The 17,534-nt window shown below is 44.2% G+C and overlaps 1 protein-coding gene across 5 annotated transcripts in view; it reads left to right on the top strand.

Annotated features, from left to right (window-relative positions):
* The window catches only part of CEP85L (centrosomal protein 85 like), a 150,379-nt gene extending 145,731 nt beyond the window's left edge, over window positions 1–4,648 (top strand). For all 5 annotated transcript variants that reach the window (XM_021294443.2, XM_065056745.1, XM_065056744.1 and 2 more), the window contains one exon: window positions 87–4,648. In XM_021294443.2, the coding sequence (XP_021150118.2) occupies window positions 87–250 (164 nt within the window). In that variant the 3' untranslated portion in view covers window positions 251–4,648. The remainder of the gene's footprint in view (window positions 1–86) is intronic.
* The last annotated feature ends 12,886 nt before the right edge of the window (window positions 4,649–17,534 follow it).

Genomic DNA, 17,534 nt, shown 5'->3' with positions numbered 1-17,534 from the left:
CCCCTTATTTCAAGGGGGACTGACTAGTTGACATATTCACAAGGGGTGGTTGCTAGAGCTTTAACCTCAGGTGTTGTTTTTCACAGCGCTGAGCTGTTCAGCTGAAGAGAATGAAAATTACCACAGCACAGAAACCCTTTCGAAGAAGCTCTTGGACGTTTGTCAGTTACGAAAGGATATTGATGAATTAAGGACTATAATGTCGGACCGTTACGCTCAGGACATGGGGGACAACTGCATTACTCAATGACAACATTTCATCTAGTAGCAAATGACTTATTAAATGCTGCTGTGTCACAGGTCTTTGCGTTTCTATTAAGGAGCCATATCGGAAAACTGCAAATAGCATCGCACGTGCATCTCTCTGAGAATTGTGCGTATTGGATCTCGGGAGTCTGGTGGAGAGGAGAGAGTCATCGTTTGAACAGAGTGGTACAAACTACAAGAAATCTTTAAACTACTGAATGTAGGAACAAGCTGTGAAGAATGATTCAGTTGGATGCTCTGCTTCCTTCATTAGGCCTCATTTTATTGCTTCACCTAGTTTCTGGAATCAGAGTATCAAAACAGCTGTGCTGCTACTCCTCTCAGTCCTTTCGTTCATCAAGGGTTTGTATGGAATTATCTGTGTTCTGAAATGAAAGCAGAGGGTTGAAGGACCTAGAGCTGTGTGCAGTGAAGCCAGAGGCTTCTGCAACTGCACTTCACTCTGGGAACTGCAATTGGAACAATCTAGGAGCATTCACTCTTCAAGTTGCCTAAAAAATTTGATATAGGAAAGATGTTTTTAGCAATGGGTGTCTAGCTTGTTCGCCCAATAGCGGAAGAAAAACAAGTTATAACTCCTTTATGCAGATGAAGTGAATAAATTATAGGCGTATAAGATTGTTTTAAGCACTCTCGCATTTGCTGTGAGAAGTTTCAATAACATTGAAGTTTGTGACAAACCCAGATAAGCTGGAAGGCATGAAACTGCAGCATAGTATGTGGCTGTCAGGAAATAAATACTGTATTTTAGCATTTGTACCATCCTTATTTTTCCCTTATGTCATCTCCATTTTAAAATGTGGCTGGTCTGTGTTCCACCCCTGAAGGCCTCTGCTGAGGCTGCAAACCGGGTGTTAAGCATTTGGCAAAATCAGGGCTTATAACAGAATGATTCCACTTAGCAGTATTAAGTACTTGGTTATCTGAGGACTGCAAAATTTTCCGCGTTGTTTGGGAATTCTTGATTTCTCCATTTATGTAGGAAGCAATTACGTTTAAAAAAGTGAGATCATGTTCCGTAGTTTATTCAGTGAGTGTCACTTGGCTGTGCTGTTGCACTCCTGTGGGACAGATGACATAAATGCTTCTAATTTCCTGGAACAACACTGCAAGTTAGCTGCACAGTTATGTATGGTGTAAAATAGTATTTAACAGAAGGAAACAAAAACTTGCAAACAGCAAAACCACTCTCAAATCCCACTGTTAAAGAAATTATGGGCATCAGTTACATATAATGTATTAAAAGAAGGCTGTGATTAACAAATGACTAATGTGCAAGTTAGTCAACTGACCCATAATGTGGGTAACAGCAGAAATCTCAGAGAAAGCTTAACGGTTAAAACCAAGTCAATTCTAGGGTAAGATTTTTATGGCAAAAGTGTTAATATCTTCAGTTTTCTGATTATATTTATGTTACTAGAAAAAAAATTGTATAGCAATGTAGACTGGTTACCAGTTTTAACTTGGTGATGTTTTGCTTTCTGTTCGTTGTTAAACAGTTACAATTTTTTTATATATATAATTTAGTGATTTAATTTTTTTTAGCTATGTGGACTTATTTATTTGACAGTTTTCTCTATCCGGAACCTACACATGGACTAATTTGTGAAAAATAGGGTTACTATTTATGTTATTGCTACATGGTGTTTTCAGATAGATTAATCTGACTTGTTCAGCTTCTGTGAGCACTAAAACAGTGTCTAGATGAAATCTCGAGTGAAAAATGCCTAGTGTCTCTACTTCAAGGTAAAAAACAAGGCCATTTTGTTTTGAATTTCTGTGCTCTTTCTGTAGTTTGAGGGTGTGCTTTTACACTAGGGCACAACTGAAGACAAGGATCTTTGCACTCATGGGCTTGCAGAGTTTCCTGTGCCTCTGACAGCATTGGCGTTTGTGACCGGGGCCCGGGCTCGTTCCTTTGGTGCGGTCTGTGGGGTTTGGCCCTGAAGGGAAGCAACAGTCTCCTGTTCATGGCATCCATGTCTGTCGGAGTGCAACAATAGCATTTCAGATAATGAAGTATTAGGGAGAGAAGAAACACCCAAGTTGCATGTTATTATTTCCTTAGATAGAAACGTATCTATAAAAAATTACCAAGCAACACACTTTTCTAAATTGGGTGGAAATAACAAGGAGTTTAATAGAGCAATTAGAGAGGAGCAGATTTTTTGAGTCACTTTGAACCATTAAGCTGGTCACTTGGCTGGTGTCCTTCATGTTAAATGGTGACACTGCACTGCAGAGTTGAGATCAGTAATTTGTATTTGCAAAGCGCTTCAGGAGCTTTAGTGCTCTTCAAGTATTAGTCGAAAGTCCCTCAGCCAGGAGGTCCCATTTTATTTGTAATACTTTGATTGCAGTGCTGTAATTTTGCATTGTAATATTTTTATTACAGAACCTGTAATATTTATGTTGACTTTAAAGCACTTGATTTTAAAAACCCTTGAGTTTATCTGCCTCAGTCAAATGACAGTGGAGAGGTAAATGGTGGATGTATGAGCCAAAGATGCAGGCTACCAATTGACTATAATGATACAGTATTTTGCTTTGATTTCTGAAAATTTGGCCTGTTGTAGTAGTAGCAATTACTATATATGCATCAGTTTACAGATGCCACTAAACAGAATAAGCTTTGTCTAAGATATGCATGATTGTTTAATTGGTTAAAATATAGTGTGTGTGGTCTCATTCAGCATATTTAATATAAAGTCGATTAACGAATGTTAGCATTGGAATTGCTTAGATTTAGTCATGACAACTTTTTCTGTAGCTGTTGGACAATCTAAAGGGCTGAATAACAACTGCTAGTGAATGGACACTGTACCATTCTGGCTGTCAGCAAATTTGTACAGTAGCTTTTTGTATAGTTTCAGATTGAATTATACAATCCCTTATAAAATATTTACAGTAACTACTGTATTCAAGAATGTATTTTGAAGAAGACTTGGAGAGCAATTGTCTTTGGACAAGCTATAGCTGATGCTATGCATTTGCTATATAGAAGTAACACAGCTCAGTTGTGTGGCTGTGGTGTAGGTTGGTGGCCTCAGCTGTGCAGCTCAGTGGTGTGACAGTTGTGTGGCACTGCGGGGGTGGCTCTAACCACCCACTCGTGCTCCCGTGTTCGCAGCTGCCAGTGGCCCTGAAGTCATTACAAGAGCTGAAGTTTTGTCCTTTTCACCTCAAAAGATTTGTCTCCTTCCCTCCTTCCCTCCTTCCCGCCTTCCCTCCTTCCCGCCTTCCCGCCTTCCCGCCTTCCCGCCTTCCCGCCTTCCCGCCTTCCCTCCTTCCCGCCTTCCCTCCTTCCCTCCCCCTCGCTGTCCGGTTTTTGTTTCAAATGGGGTTTTGGACGTTTTTCTTGCAGGGTAAGAGCACAAAGCCAGCAAACCCTTCCTGCCCCACCTGCTGCCCTGGCGCAGGCAGGCACGGCACACTGCACTCGCTCCATGTGCGTGTAGTTTGCTCCAGTTTTCATTGTCCTTATCAATAATGTTCCACAGGTGGAGTTGGAGGTATAATTGGGCTCTTCTCATTGATGTGACAAGTTCTGTCATGAGTGGGGAAAAGATCTTCTGATCTAAGCTGCATTCTTTGACAGCAAACAAATCAATGGTTATTATCTTAAAGGGATGATTTATTCCAGCAGCTCATTAGCAATATTAATTCCACAGCTGCATACCTTTGTGCCTTTTGTGCCTGAAGTAAGTGTAAATTCCCTTTGAACTTGAGATAGGTTGTTAGGATGCTGATGACTGCACCTTGTTTTCCTCTTACCCGCCAATGTTTTCTTTATAATGCTTTGTAGTAACAACTCTCACATAATGTCTAGAAACAGAAGTACTTAAACTGGGTACTGTGTGTACACTCTGAATGTTAGGCTGGTCGTAGTATGCAGCGGTTTTGAATACGGAGCACGAGCAGGAAACTGAAATCATAATGTGTTTGTTTTGTGTATATTAATTCCAGTATATCATTAGTTCAGTGGGGAGGAGTGTCTGGAGCTATCTTTTAAAAGCACAGCTGACATATGTACTGGATCAGTCCCTGAAGACTGGTAGTTTTGTAAATTGGGTTCAATTTTTGAACCTCTCAGAATACCTCATATGTAAATAGAGTTGTCATGACTTAAATCACAATGTGTTCATTGTAAAAAGTAAAGGAGCCACTGGCTGGCTCAGCTTTAGGCTTGTTATTCTTGCCTCTTTTTGTAATTTTTTTTAAAGTAGGGTTTACAGCTAGAATTTTGAATGCCAAAGTTCTATTTATTAAATAATAATAAAAGTTTTCATTGTTAATGACTGGTATTTTTCCACTGGAATTTGTTTGTTGATGTTTGGGATTTGTATCCACAGAGCAAAAATAAATTTTGTTACAAAAGTGATTTTTGCATGCTTCTCATTTGTCCAATATGCAGCATGTGACAGAAGTGACCAAAGCTGGACCAAGGGCAGGAGACGAGACGAATCGTGAAGGATCTTCCCAGCACTCACCCCAGCTTCCCTTCAGTGGTCTGTAGTTCTGCTTCAGTACTACCTGACTGTGCTCTCTTCCTGGCATTAATTTAAAAAACAAACAACAAGGCCTCGGTAGCAAAAATGTATCAGTGTAATGGAAGTATTTTAGAGCAGAGTTCCTTCTTGCTGGCTCTTCAGGCAGGTGGTGCTGTTCTCTGTTTTGGATGGTGGTTGGAGAGATAACAGGTAGGACTTATAAAAAGACTAAGGTGGCAGGAGTATGATGATAGCTACTTTTGAAGATGCTGCAAGATTCATCAGCTTTGGAACACGTGATTGCCCCCAGGCCAGTCAGAAAAAAAAAATGGGATGGTAAAGCAAAACCAGCCGCAGGTATGGTACCAAGGAGAAAACTGAAGATCAGAAGGACTTGTTTTAATTATTATTTTTCAATTAGAAAGCACAGATGGATAGCTGGTCAGACCAACCAGTAAAGGCAGTTTGAAATACTTGCTGCGTGAAATACTGTGGGTCAGTACAGTCCAACACAACCCAGCAACGATGACTTCCCTTCCATGTCAAGGGAAGTGGGGTCACCCCAAAACGGGTTCTTCTCTGACAGCTCCCTGTGAGAAATCTTAGATCCTTTTTGGAGCACCAAGTGCTGAGTGAGCTTTGTGTGTGCAGTGGTGTCCCCCTGCTACCCCAATGTGCTGCCTGGCGCAGAGCATGAGAGTTGACATTACCTATTTGCAAAGACACTGGGAAATGCACTGTAATTAGCTAATGCATTATATATGGTGGGGATCACTTGCTTTTCTCCAGCCTTCTGACTGAATGTTGAATGATGGGCTTCTAGCTCAATTAAAAACGTTCTCTGCCCTGTATCAATGTATGTGAAGGGCTGCACAGGTGCCAATTTTCCGTAAGATTTCTGAGGGTGACCTTTTGTGAACTGCTGCTCCAAGTCAGGTTTAGGTTTCAAAGTGTCATGATTAAAGCACTGCTAACAATAGTAGTGGTAGAAAATGTTCTGTTGCCTTTATGCCACAAACAAAATACAACTCCAAATGTGGATAAAAATGAAACCTTCAACAATGTTATGTAAATTAAGCAATTCTGCAGGTTGTGCTAACGATGCTGGGTTGTTTGTTTCATAAATGAATGGGTTCAGAATACCTGGAGAATTTCCAAGTTGCAAGGAAAAGCATTTACTGTGAACGACACTATTTAATGATGGTTTAGTATTTGCATATTTCTCTTCCTACTTTGTGTGATTTATTCCGCCTTTGGGGGTTGGCTGATGCTTTTCTGCTTCTTTCCTTGGTGTCACAGGTCTGAGTTTCACAGAGGTGAAGGCGTGACTCAAGTTGTGGAGCTGAAGCCAGCTCAGTTTGTGGGGAACCTGATAGGTTCAGCTAATGCTTCGGGGCTCACCCATGAGCAGTTTGGCAGCTCCCCTGAAGAATGCAACCCCTAGGTATTAATAGACCAGAAAACTGATTTACTGGTCTGTGTACCTGTGAAAGCATTTGCCTGGAGGGAAGGAAAAGGTAAACCATTGTCAAGTTCTGGTTTGTTGCTGAGAGAGTGTATTGTAATGCTAAAGTTTGTGGTAAGAGAGTTCTGACTGAAAACTCCTCGAGGGGAAACTGAATAGAATTTAGTATCCAAAAAAGCCCTTCTTCTGTGTATTAAAAACCGAGAATCTGACTTCCATGGAAATGCAAGAAACTCTTCCCAGACCTAGTGTGTTGTATTGGGCTTTGTGGTGGCCCCAGGAGAGTATTTGAGAGCCTGGCTGCTGTCAGCCTGTGTTAGGGAGAGGACCCAGTCCCAGCCTTACCCTGGCCCAGCGCAGGGCCTGTTCCCCACTGCCCAGGCCCTGGAGCATCTTTCTTGAGAGACTGAGAGAGCTGGGTCTGTTCAGCCTGGAGAAGAGAAGGCTGAGAGGGGATCTCATCAATGTTCATAAATATATCAAGGGTGGATGTCAAGGGGATGGGACCAGACTCCTTTCAGTGGTGACCAACAATATGATGAGGGGCAACTGGCACAGACTGAAGCACAGGAGGGTCCATCTGAATATGAGGAAAAAATTCCTTACTTTGATGGTGCCAGAGCACTGGAACAGGTTGCCCAGAGAGCTTGTGGAGTCTCCTTCTCTGGAGACATTCAGGACCCACCTGGACACATTCTTGTGTGATCTGCTCTGGGTGAACCTGCTTTAGCAGGTGGGTGGGACTAGATGACCTCCAGAGGTCCTTTCCAACCCCAACCATTCTGTGATTCTGTGGCCTCACAGACACAAAACTAGCCATGGTACTCCAGTGTGGGATGAGCCAGAGGCCAGATTTTAACAGATTGAGGATTTTGGCTACCTGTGGCACAGGTGCTGCAACCCCTGTTGCTTCAATCACAGCAAGGTAAACCGTATCCCTTCTGTGTTAGCACATGGAGGAGGAGGCAGAGTGTGAAGCCAAATTAGCCCTTTATGAGTTTGTAGCAGTATTGTACTGAGCCAGCAGAGAAAAGTACTTAAACTGTCTGCATCTGTGACCAACCGCTTTCTCTGATGAGACAAGAGTTCCTCATACTTACCAATTGTAATTATTTACTTTGGGGGGTGAGGGGGAAAAACTCACAACACTTTAATCTTAATCACTGCATTTGAAAGGGTTAATTTTTTTTTTTTTTTTTTTGGCTATTGATTCTCTGATGAGAAATTAATTTCTGTTCTTTTTTCACGACTACTACTTAGGACACCCATGATCTGGTGCAGATGTATTACAGAAATCAGTTTGACTGAGGTCTTGGTGCTGATGCAGTAATTGGACCAAGGACTCATTACACTCTCTATAGTGATATCCACTTTCATTAATGTACCAAATTATTTTGCAGAGCTCTTCAATCACTTTCAGATTCATTTTAAAGTTCAGTTTTGTGTTTCCAGCCGCACGGATCAGGTGTGTTACATCTGGGCTGGGGGAGGACAGGGAGGAAACACTGACCTGTTTGTGTATACGTGGCCGTTCACAAGAGTGAGACAGCACACTGTTCTAAGGGCAATTTGGATGGCAGGACTTAATGGACTTATGCATTTCCTGACCTTCTGCTATATTTGATCTTGTAATGGTTAGATCAGATGATGCCTAATTTATTGTCAGTTAACTCGGGAGAAATCTAGCTTTTTCAGGTGATCCATCTTCCTCCAATGCATGAGCACTCAAGCTGGTTGAGGAGCTGGTCTTGTGTTGGTTCATTTGAGCCCAGTGTTTTAGGGTGGCCCGAAAGCAATGCTGGTTCCTGGGGCAGGTCCTGAGTGGTGAGGCAGCCATGCAGGGGGCCAAGGTGGGCTGGTGAAGACCCACTGTCCCACTGCAAACGAATCCCAGCTGTGAGACAGGCTCTCACATCTGACACCCCTGGCTCCAGACTTTGAAAACCCCACTCAGGTGTTGTGGTGGCTGTCATGCCTTGAGCACAACTCCACAAGTCTTCATGCAGTTCAGCCACTTGAAAGCTCTCACAGGATTTTCAAATGGAGCTTTCCCCTCTGTGAGCTCAGCTACACCATGGAACATTGCTGGTCCCTACCCTGCCATTAGCCCAGACAACTCCTTGTTGTCCTTTTTCCATCAGAGCTGGGGTGGCAGGGCCCAGTTTCCAGATTCTTCTTTTTGTCAGTAACTCTGTTAGGATAAATATGGTTTACTGGCAGGCTGAAGCCACAATACAGCCACATCCCAGAAAAATCATCCCTGAAGTGGCCAGAAGATGATCAAACTTCAGCCTTCTGCAGCCTGACATTTGCCCCCCTCATGTGGGAATTAAAAACAAAGGTTAGGGCTGGGAGGGAGCTGGTACAGGTGTATGCAGCCCTGCAGGGAGCTCTGCTGCAGGATGGAGTGCTGAGAAGGGGTTTGATTGATGGTATAATCTGATCAGCCCCCAGACAGGCCTCATTATACAAGCTGGTGACAATCAGATCATTAGATACATTATTGCCTGCTGCCTTAATGCCTGTGATTTAGTATAAATTATGGTTCAAACATTTTAATCAAAAGCTGATTATAATCAATCTGTTTGCAACACCCTTTCCTTCACCCTCATTCATAAAAGTTAATGACCACTGTGAAGAGCCGGTGAGTGAGTATATCCTGCACCTGGCCAGTGGCAGCTTCAGAGCCCAGGACTGCTCCTGCCCAGGTGGCTGTGTGCATGGAGCCAACCCAAATTGTGTGTGCAGGCAAAATCAGTTAGTCAGGGCAGGTTAACAACCTTCCTGCTACTGGGTATGGCCCAACATGGGGTGTGTTGCAAGACATTTAAGCAAAAGCAGTGGTCTGCTCAGGCCCTGGTATCTCAGAGACATCCATTTGAGTCTTGGAGGTAAGAGGAGCTGAAAACACCTTGATTTTTCACCAGTTTAGAAAGAAAAGCATTTCCTCAAAGTGCTGGCATTTTCTGAAAGTCCCAAATCTTCCCCAAAGTGCTGCTGAAGGTCAGCATGCAAGCTGCCCCTAATGGCTGAAAGAGCAGCTCAACGCATGGGGATCCCAGAGAGCTTAAAGCAAAGTTTGTGCAGCCTGAATCCAAAATATATGGAGAATGTGAGAATAAATACACAGGTGATACTTTGGAAAAAAAAGTCACTGGCTGACCTTTGCCTTCTCAAGGCTGATCACTGATCCCAGCCTGTGTAAACGAAAGAAGACTTTGGCCTTATAATACCTTGCTTGGGAATTAAAGGATTTCCAGCAATTCTGAGTCTGAAACAGGAATCCTTCCTCTGCAGAAGAGAAATCAGCAATTTTATCTGAGAGCTTTTCTTAATTGTCAGAAAAAAAAAAAAGGAGGGGTGCTACTTTTATTTCCCCCTGAAAAGGGCACATGGTGTAGTGTGTCCATCAGCAGGGCAGGAAAGCAGCTTCTGGTACAAGTTTGAAAGAAGGTTGCAGTTGCTGTCCTGCCGACAGCAGCCTTGTGCCCTTGCTGCCATTTACAGACCCATGGGCTGGCATTTGGGCTACAGCACGAGTGCCTTTGAGAGGGTTCTATACCCCATCAGATTGCATTTTCTGTTTCAGGATGTCTGAAGCTGGTAGGGACCTTCGTCTTAAGCAGCTCTGATGCTGAGGGCTAAATATTCAACAGTGAGGTGGGTTTCTCTCTATGTTTCAAGCTGCAGGAGGAAGGCACCAACCCCCTGCTCATCCCACCCATGAGTTCTCTGCTCCTGCCCCTGCTGCATGGGGCTCACGGTGCTGATTTGGGGTGAGCAAGGGAGACCCCAGGGAGCAGTGCTAACCTCCTGCCCAGGAAACGAGCCTGCCATGTCACTGGGCTTGTTTCTCCAGAAGCTGAGAGGGTGCAAACCTGTAACAGCTGCTTCCCAGGAGGCCACCTTACTTCACACAAATGTCCAGAAAGAATTTCTAAAAATATGACAGCACCATAGTACTATTATTCACATGCACATTACTACGTTACAGACCACAGTTTCTGTCTAATTCAAGAAAAAAAAAATGTATTACATAAACGGGCCTCCTAATAAAAATAAATTAGCCCTACGCTTACACATTCTAAAATTGACTTTTGAATGCTTTGAATTTTTTTAGTGTACAGAGTGAAGAATTTGTTTCTGCTTGATACAAACTAACCAGGAAGAGGTCAACCTTACATCTGTGGCATGCCTGAAACCTATTGCAGAGGTGCCATGTCCTTCAAAATATGCAGAGAATGCCCAAACATGGTGCTGTCTGTTCTGTTTGGGGTGAGCTGGGCAGCTTTCGGCAAGTAGCTCCGTCTCAGTGCCTCAGTGTACGTGTATGTCAAGTGGAGATTACACAGGCTCCTTTGGAAAGCACCTCTGGATGAAAATTTCCACAAGAACTAAACGGCGTCTCCACTCATCAGCATTCACTGTGTATGTGAAATTACATGTTAAAAAAATTAGTGGTTTTCAATCTACCCACAGAACTGGGATAGTACCGCTCCTGTCTGGAATCCCCTGCAACCCCATGGCAATCAGTAATCCAGGAAAACTGTCCTATTCCCAGAACTAAGATTAGTGGAGCTGTGCAAAACTAAATCAGTTCCTCATAAAATGGGGAGGTGAGGGGGGAACAAACTTCAAAAAGTTTCCTGACTAGTACGTAAAGGGCCAAATTCAGCCAAAAAGTTACCATTTCCTTTGCATAAAGCATGATTTCTCTGGATTCGCAGGTACTGCTGCAGGAAGAACAGAACTATTTTTCTCTCCTTTTTCTGTAGACCTAGCACAGAATCTAAGTTGTCTTTCCTCACATACCAGATCAGCCTGCTGATTGTTGAATTCCCTGTGTTGGCTGGATTCCCCCCGTCAGGGTCCGCTCAGTCGCTGTTCAGGGATTGTCACCCTGTCCTTTTGCCTTGCCGCAGCACGCTGCTGCCTCGCGTGCCTGCAGAGGGATGATCGAGAGAGTGGAAAAAGCGAGCGCATCGCTCAGGCATCTGGCTCTTTTGGGAAGTGGTCTCTTGGGAAAGAAGCACCATGGCAGAGCATCATTCAGCATCCCGGGGCTGCGTGGAGCAGAGGTTTGCCTGCCGCAGGCGGCTGATGCTGCCTTCGCTGCTCTCCCGTTCTGTCCATCTCCCCCTGAATTTACAGAGCAGCAGCTCCCGGCACCCCTTCCCAGCTGCACCCCAGTGCTTTTCCTCCCCATCCTGCAGCACCAGTAGCCCCCCAGCACCTCCCACTGCCACTTGCCACTAAGGCACAGACATGGGGAGGTGAGAACCACTGCAGCAGTGGCTGCTGTTGCATGCCAGCATCACTCCAGGATTTAATTCTGCTAATCGAAAGGCCCCTGCTCATATTTTCAGCACTGTATGTGCAATGCTAAATGGAAAATGAACTAGAATATATTATGAGAAACTTCAAAAGCTCAGGCACAGCTGTTTGATCCCTTGACAAACAGCAAACAGATTATGCTCTCTCATTCCCAACCAGGAGAAGGAACATCAAGATTACAGAAATGAAGTAGTTTCACAAGGAAGAATCCTGGCCGAGCAAACAGAGATTTACATCACTCATGACGACAAAATGTACAGAAGAAAATGTACAGGATTTGTTTAAGTGGTTTACAGTGCCCTCAATTTCCTTCAGATTAAAAAGAAGAAAGCAGTTGACTCTGTCCCCTTGCCTCATGCCTGAGCACCAGCTGCATGGGATCTTAGCCCCACTCCATGGGATCTTAACCCTCCTCCCTTGGGAGCAGAAGGCCCATCAGGAGGACCTACTACCTAAGTATCTTACTGCATTTTAGGGATCAGTCTCTAGCTGTGCCATATGAAGAATTCTCTCCTTGGTGTAGACTGCATCTACAGTCCTGCTGATGCACCTGAAGCAGCAATTGCTCCCAGGTGCTGGGAAACCCATGCTGAGCAGAAGCAGCATCTGACTGGGGGTTTGTCCCCATGCACAGACAGGCAGCACTGGTCATCTTAGTCTAACAGCTACCATGAAAATATTCTTCAGCCATGACTCAAAGATTTTCATTACCACTTAGTAATGCTTTAAAAGCTGATCCCAGGTATTAATGACCCTTCTCTCACTCCATCATCCTTGCAATACAAGGAAGGACAGCAAGCTGAAGTGCACATCCAGTGTCTCAGCTCTCGTGGATCCTCCTTGGATAAACTTTGTGCCTACACACAAGGCACTCAGCAAGCCCATCAGGACATTCGCTGTAGTGCCTCCATTGCACGGTGGCAGAGAAGGGGAGAGCGGGAGGGAGACTCAACTCAGTTTGGCTTGAGCATTGGGAAGAGTGGAAGGCAGCTGGTTGAGCCCTTGCTGCCCATACCTGGCACAGACAAACCAAAAGCAAGAAACACCCAAGCGTCTCTGGCTGAAAGCAACATAGATTCTATTCAAGTAAAGGCTTCTCCTTTACAGAGGGGCAGCCGTGAGGAGCACATGTACAGAAAGACATTGGCTAATCTAGTGATGGACTGCATAGTCAGAATGGAGAGTTTTGTTTTTTTAAATTTTTGAACACTTTTGGCTCAGTGTTCTGCAATAGCACACATCACTAGGCTGCCCAGCGAGGAGGCTGTCCTCACAACATACTACGCTTGTACCATTGCCTGTTAAAAGGGTAAGTGCATGTGAATAGCAACCATGAAGAAGAAAACTTAATCTGCAAGTGGAATAGCAAGTTAATGCAAAAGAAAAACTGGTGAAGTGACTATCAGGTCTTTTAAGATGCGTGTTAATTTGTTAGTATGTAAGCACCTGTAATTACCAAGATCATTGTGAAGAGGAGAATGAAATGGGAAACTGTTGGTACCTCCTTTTGGATCAGTATTGCCAGCAGTTTCTTTAAAGCAAAAGAAACAAAAAGCAGATTGGAGAAAAGGGTCCAATAGCACAGCTATATACTGTATTGAATTCATGTGGAAATAAGGTGAATCCACCTGAATAATAAAGACTATCAATTCATGCCAAGAAAATCCTGTGCAATACAGCCCCCCTCATTCAAAGCACGGGCAGCAGATGCCATCAAAGTCTTTCTTACAAGCTGATCCTCTTCATTCTCCAGAGGGAGAAAGGGAAAAAGCTAGAGAGGTTTCATCACAACCATCACTAACACAGAGATAACCCATACAGTACATGTCAGGATTGCTCATGCCTGGCTGCCTCACTATGTCTAAGGGGAGCTTCAAAGCATAAGGGACCTTCTTGAGGTGCTCCCTGTCATTCAGGGAGTTGTCGCCTGTAAATGAGCACATTCTCAGAGAGGAAGGGAGATAAAGCAAAAGGGGAAACAAAGAAAAACCCAAAACAGAAAACCCAAACCAACAACCAAACAAAACCCACAAACTAACAAAACTTCCAGCTCCAAGAAAAAACGCAACATTTAAAACCACAGCTCAGGGATGTTATGAGTCTGGCTTTTTAGAAAACCCTGGGCTAAGGCTGAATGTGTGAATGCAGAGATTCCCCACAAGCAGTGTCTTTTTGAACACACAACTCTCCTCTGGGCACAACAAAGCTTTGAACATTGGGCTGTCCACAAACAATTGGTGTAGGACCCTGTTGTCCTGCTCAGTGAAGTGTAATGAGGGATAAATTTCAGAGCGAAAGCACAGTGAACCTGAGACACCAGAGACCACAACTCTGGCAGCTGGGACGTGGTAACTCTCACTGCAACCACCAGCCACCATGCTGGCTCATTCAAACTTGCCTCAGTGTGACAGTCCCTTTCTCAGGTGACCTTCCTCTGGCTGCTGTCGTGCTCCCTGTAAAAAATAGCTGCAAAGAGCACCAAAGTGAACAGGAAGAAGTTGTCCTAAAAAGGACTTTCACACCAGGACATGGTTGAAAGCAGCAGTGATGCAACAAAGATCTCCCTTGGTTTTCCATCTCCCTCTTGCTCTTGATACAGATTTGTGCTGTCTGCCCAGGCTCTCGCCCTCTCATGTTTCCCATTCCCAGCTGGGCAAGGCCCCTTGCAGGAAGTTGGAAATGCTTGGTTGCCAAGCTAGCTCAGATATGACATGATTGACCCCGACCACCGTGTTCCCCATCGCACTGTTTCCTGGGGTAGAAAGCTGTTTGGGAGGCTGGGGGTGCTACGAGGAGCCCCCAGCACCTCCCCACCTGCTTCAAGCCCACTACAGCCTAGGGCTGCTCTCCTTAACCCACAGTGAAGTTCTCCAGGTGCCTTTGCTTTCCTTAAAGGATGTTCAGTGCCCTTGTACTGTGCTCCCGGTCTCCAATTACCTCCCACGTCACTCAGCAGTTATTCTAATCGCCGGTAGCAGTAAGTGTCCTGCTGCGTATAATAAAAGAGGGACCAGGCTCAGGCTTTGGGCTCAGCTGCCACCTTTGTTCCCAAGCTCTGCTTCATACCATCAACAGGGGTGACCCCTGAGCAGCACATGGCCCTTGGGAGCAGAGCTGGGTTTCTGGTCTCCTTTCAGCCAGCAGCACAGACATGGCTGTAGATACATCACTGGGAATAATAATAGTAATAAAAAACATTCTTTCCACAGCCTTCAAGCTTCATTTCTGCTCTGAAATTTTCCCTGAGTACTCTCAGCAAAACTATTCAGATGCCTGCATTCTACAGTAAGAAAAAGAGGGCTCGGATCCCCATTTGAATTGGATGAACATTTATCTTTATTAGTGATTTATCAGCAGTCACTATTTAATCACCAACAACACTTACCCTAGCAATGGGCACATTGGCTACATTATTAATGCGCTAAGGAATTTTGTTCCTCCATTAGCTGTTCTGTTTCTCTTGCAAAGACAAGGAAAAAAAAGCATTTTTAATCAGCCTTTGGTCCTAATTTATCTCCATAACAACAGCTGCAAACTTGTTTATCCTGACAGCAAACACAGGGCAGTGAGTCCAGCTGGCTGGGCTGATCTGCCCTATGCTGCTGCCCCAGCTCCTGCTGGTGTTTAGCCATCAGCCAACCACGCAAAGAAAGCTGCCCCATTCCTACTGGGAATTTCTTTAGGCTGAAGATGAGAGGCAGGAGAGGTTTACACATTTTTAGCAAAACTTAGGTTATCATATAGAGGAGAATGGTCACGTCTCAGTTCTCCCTAAGGAAGCACAGTAGCTTCTAGAGACTTTTGGGACCAACTACCGTCCATCCCAACCCCTCAGCACACTACCTTTTTTTGCAGGCGTGTTCAGGCACCCCTATTATTTAGAAGTGCTGAAAAAGCATTAAACTATAGCGGTCTGTTTATAAACCTGCTCTTCCAAAGTGAGATGTGCAGGGAAGCACATGAAAGGGGTCACTGGTTGTGCCTGTGAGGGTTCAAAGTCTCTTCTATTACACTTCTGCAGACACAGATTTGGAAAGAAAGCCACACAGGCCTTGGGGGACCGTGGGAAGGGCAGGAGCTGGGCATCCCACCTGGGTTTGTGCAGCTCATGCCACCCTGGTTCCCACAGCCCTGCCCCAGCCATTGTGCCCACCCCTGGGCTGAGGGACAGAGCCTGTGTCCCTGTCCCTCCTGACCACACAACCACTGCTCTCCAGGAGACACCATACCCAGCTTTGGGGACACATTGCCTTTTTATTTCAGGAGGGAGTGGGGAGAAGGTAAGAGAAGCAGCTTGTCAGGAGTATGCACAGCACACACCTTTGCAGAGCGAATGCTGCTTCTCCCTCACTGAATTTCTGACCCCTCTGATGAGGCAGAGTATAAAAAATAAGATGGTAAAGGGCAAAAGGGTGTTCTTCCCGTGGGGGTGAGCACAGTGCTCTGCTCTCTCAGAAAAAACATATAAAAATTCAACATTTGTACAGGATGACCCAAATTTCTCTTTTAAAATATGCAGGAAGCTTTAACCTTTTTCTTTCCCCTGACATATCATTTAAATTCAGAGCAATAGAGGTGTCTGTTTCCTGAGAGACACTCAGCCCATTTCATTCAAGGTATTCATAAAATATTTCACACACTAAGGGTGGCTGTCACTACAAAAAGCAATTCCTACATAACCGTAGAAGTTATGATAGCATTGAAATTCATATATTATTTCACATTTTTTCTTTTCTTGCCAGGGCAGAAGATGCAAAAAGAAAAAAAGAAAAAAAAAAAAGTAATGCCAAACAGGAGTACAAATGACTTCACACTAAGTACCTAAAGCTTCACCCTGTAAGTTACTGACAAAATATAACCTATTTGTTCTTCACATCCACAATATCACCTCACCTTCCTGACCTGTCAAACCTTGTCTCCTGGACTACACTCACAGCTCTACCTGAACTCTTCTAGTCATTGGTTTGCACACTCACCCAAGGTACCAGAGAAATGATGGAGTCAAACCCACTTTGGCACCAGAGAAGACAGAACCCAAGTTTTCCAAGTCCCATGCAAATATCGTGGTACCTGCTTGTCGGTTGTTATGAGTGAGGAGGAAACAGAGCAAAATGTGTAAAGCCAAGCCCTTGCCTAATTGCTATGGACCTACTCTGAAGACAATCTAAGGTCAACAGAGGTGCCCATTGTGAGGTCTTCAATGAGGCAACAGGTCGGACCTACTTCTGTGCCTGGGACAAGGTTAGCAGAAGGCATCTGAGAAATTATGGCTTTAGATTGAGCTGGCTCATGGCACTTGCTCTATCTATGGCCAGTGGAGAGAATTATGCCCTTAACATCAGGCTTTCTATCACTCCTCACAGCCTCCAGGAATTCTTAAATTTTTCCAGGTTACACTCATCATCTGGGCAACATCCATATTTTTAAATCACTGGGGAGAGGAGCTTTGAACTGATAAGTGTATCTTAACAGGTAGAAGTCCAGTCCCTCTAGGCCCCACACCCAACCTCAAAAAAGTTGTCAAAAACCATGCTAATTTTAAATCCACTTGCCTCAGTGTAATTGAAACGCAAACCTCAGCAAAACATCTTGGCTAAACTTATGAGTTTCTCTTTCAGTCATGCAATGGTGCGATTTCTTACAGAACAATTGTTCGACACAAAGCACGCAGGCTCTGGAGACTTTAAAATCTACCAGCACTTAAGCTTATGAATAGTAAAATTGCAACACTAAAACATGAGAAATTAGTTGCTACTAACAGCAGGACTTGTCCGATGCACTCCATTTAAATTGTGCATTTCAGAATAATATTAATTGCTCATTCAATGAACTTTTACATGGGGCACAAGTGCAGCAACACTGTTAAGACCTCAAACATTTGCAAGAGCCTCAGAAAAAACAAATGTTTGGGACACCAGAGATTTAGTGAAATAGAGTCATTTTAAATGAACTTTCCAGCCTAGCCAGAACCAGAAACA

This window comes from Columba livia, chromosome 3 (assembly GCF_036013475.1).
Source record: "Columba livia isolate bColLiv1 breed racing homer chromosome 3, bColLiv1.pat.W.v2, whole genome shotgun sequence".
Taxonomy (NCBI): domain Eukaryota; kingdom Metazoa; phylum Chordata; class Aves; order Columbiformes; family Columbidae; genus Columba; species Columba livia.
Note: the sequence above shows the minus strand (reverse complement) of the source record. Positions and strands in the feature narration are given on the sequence as shown.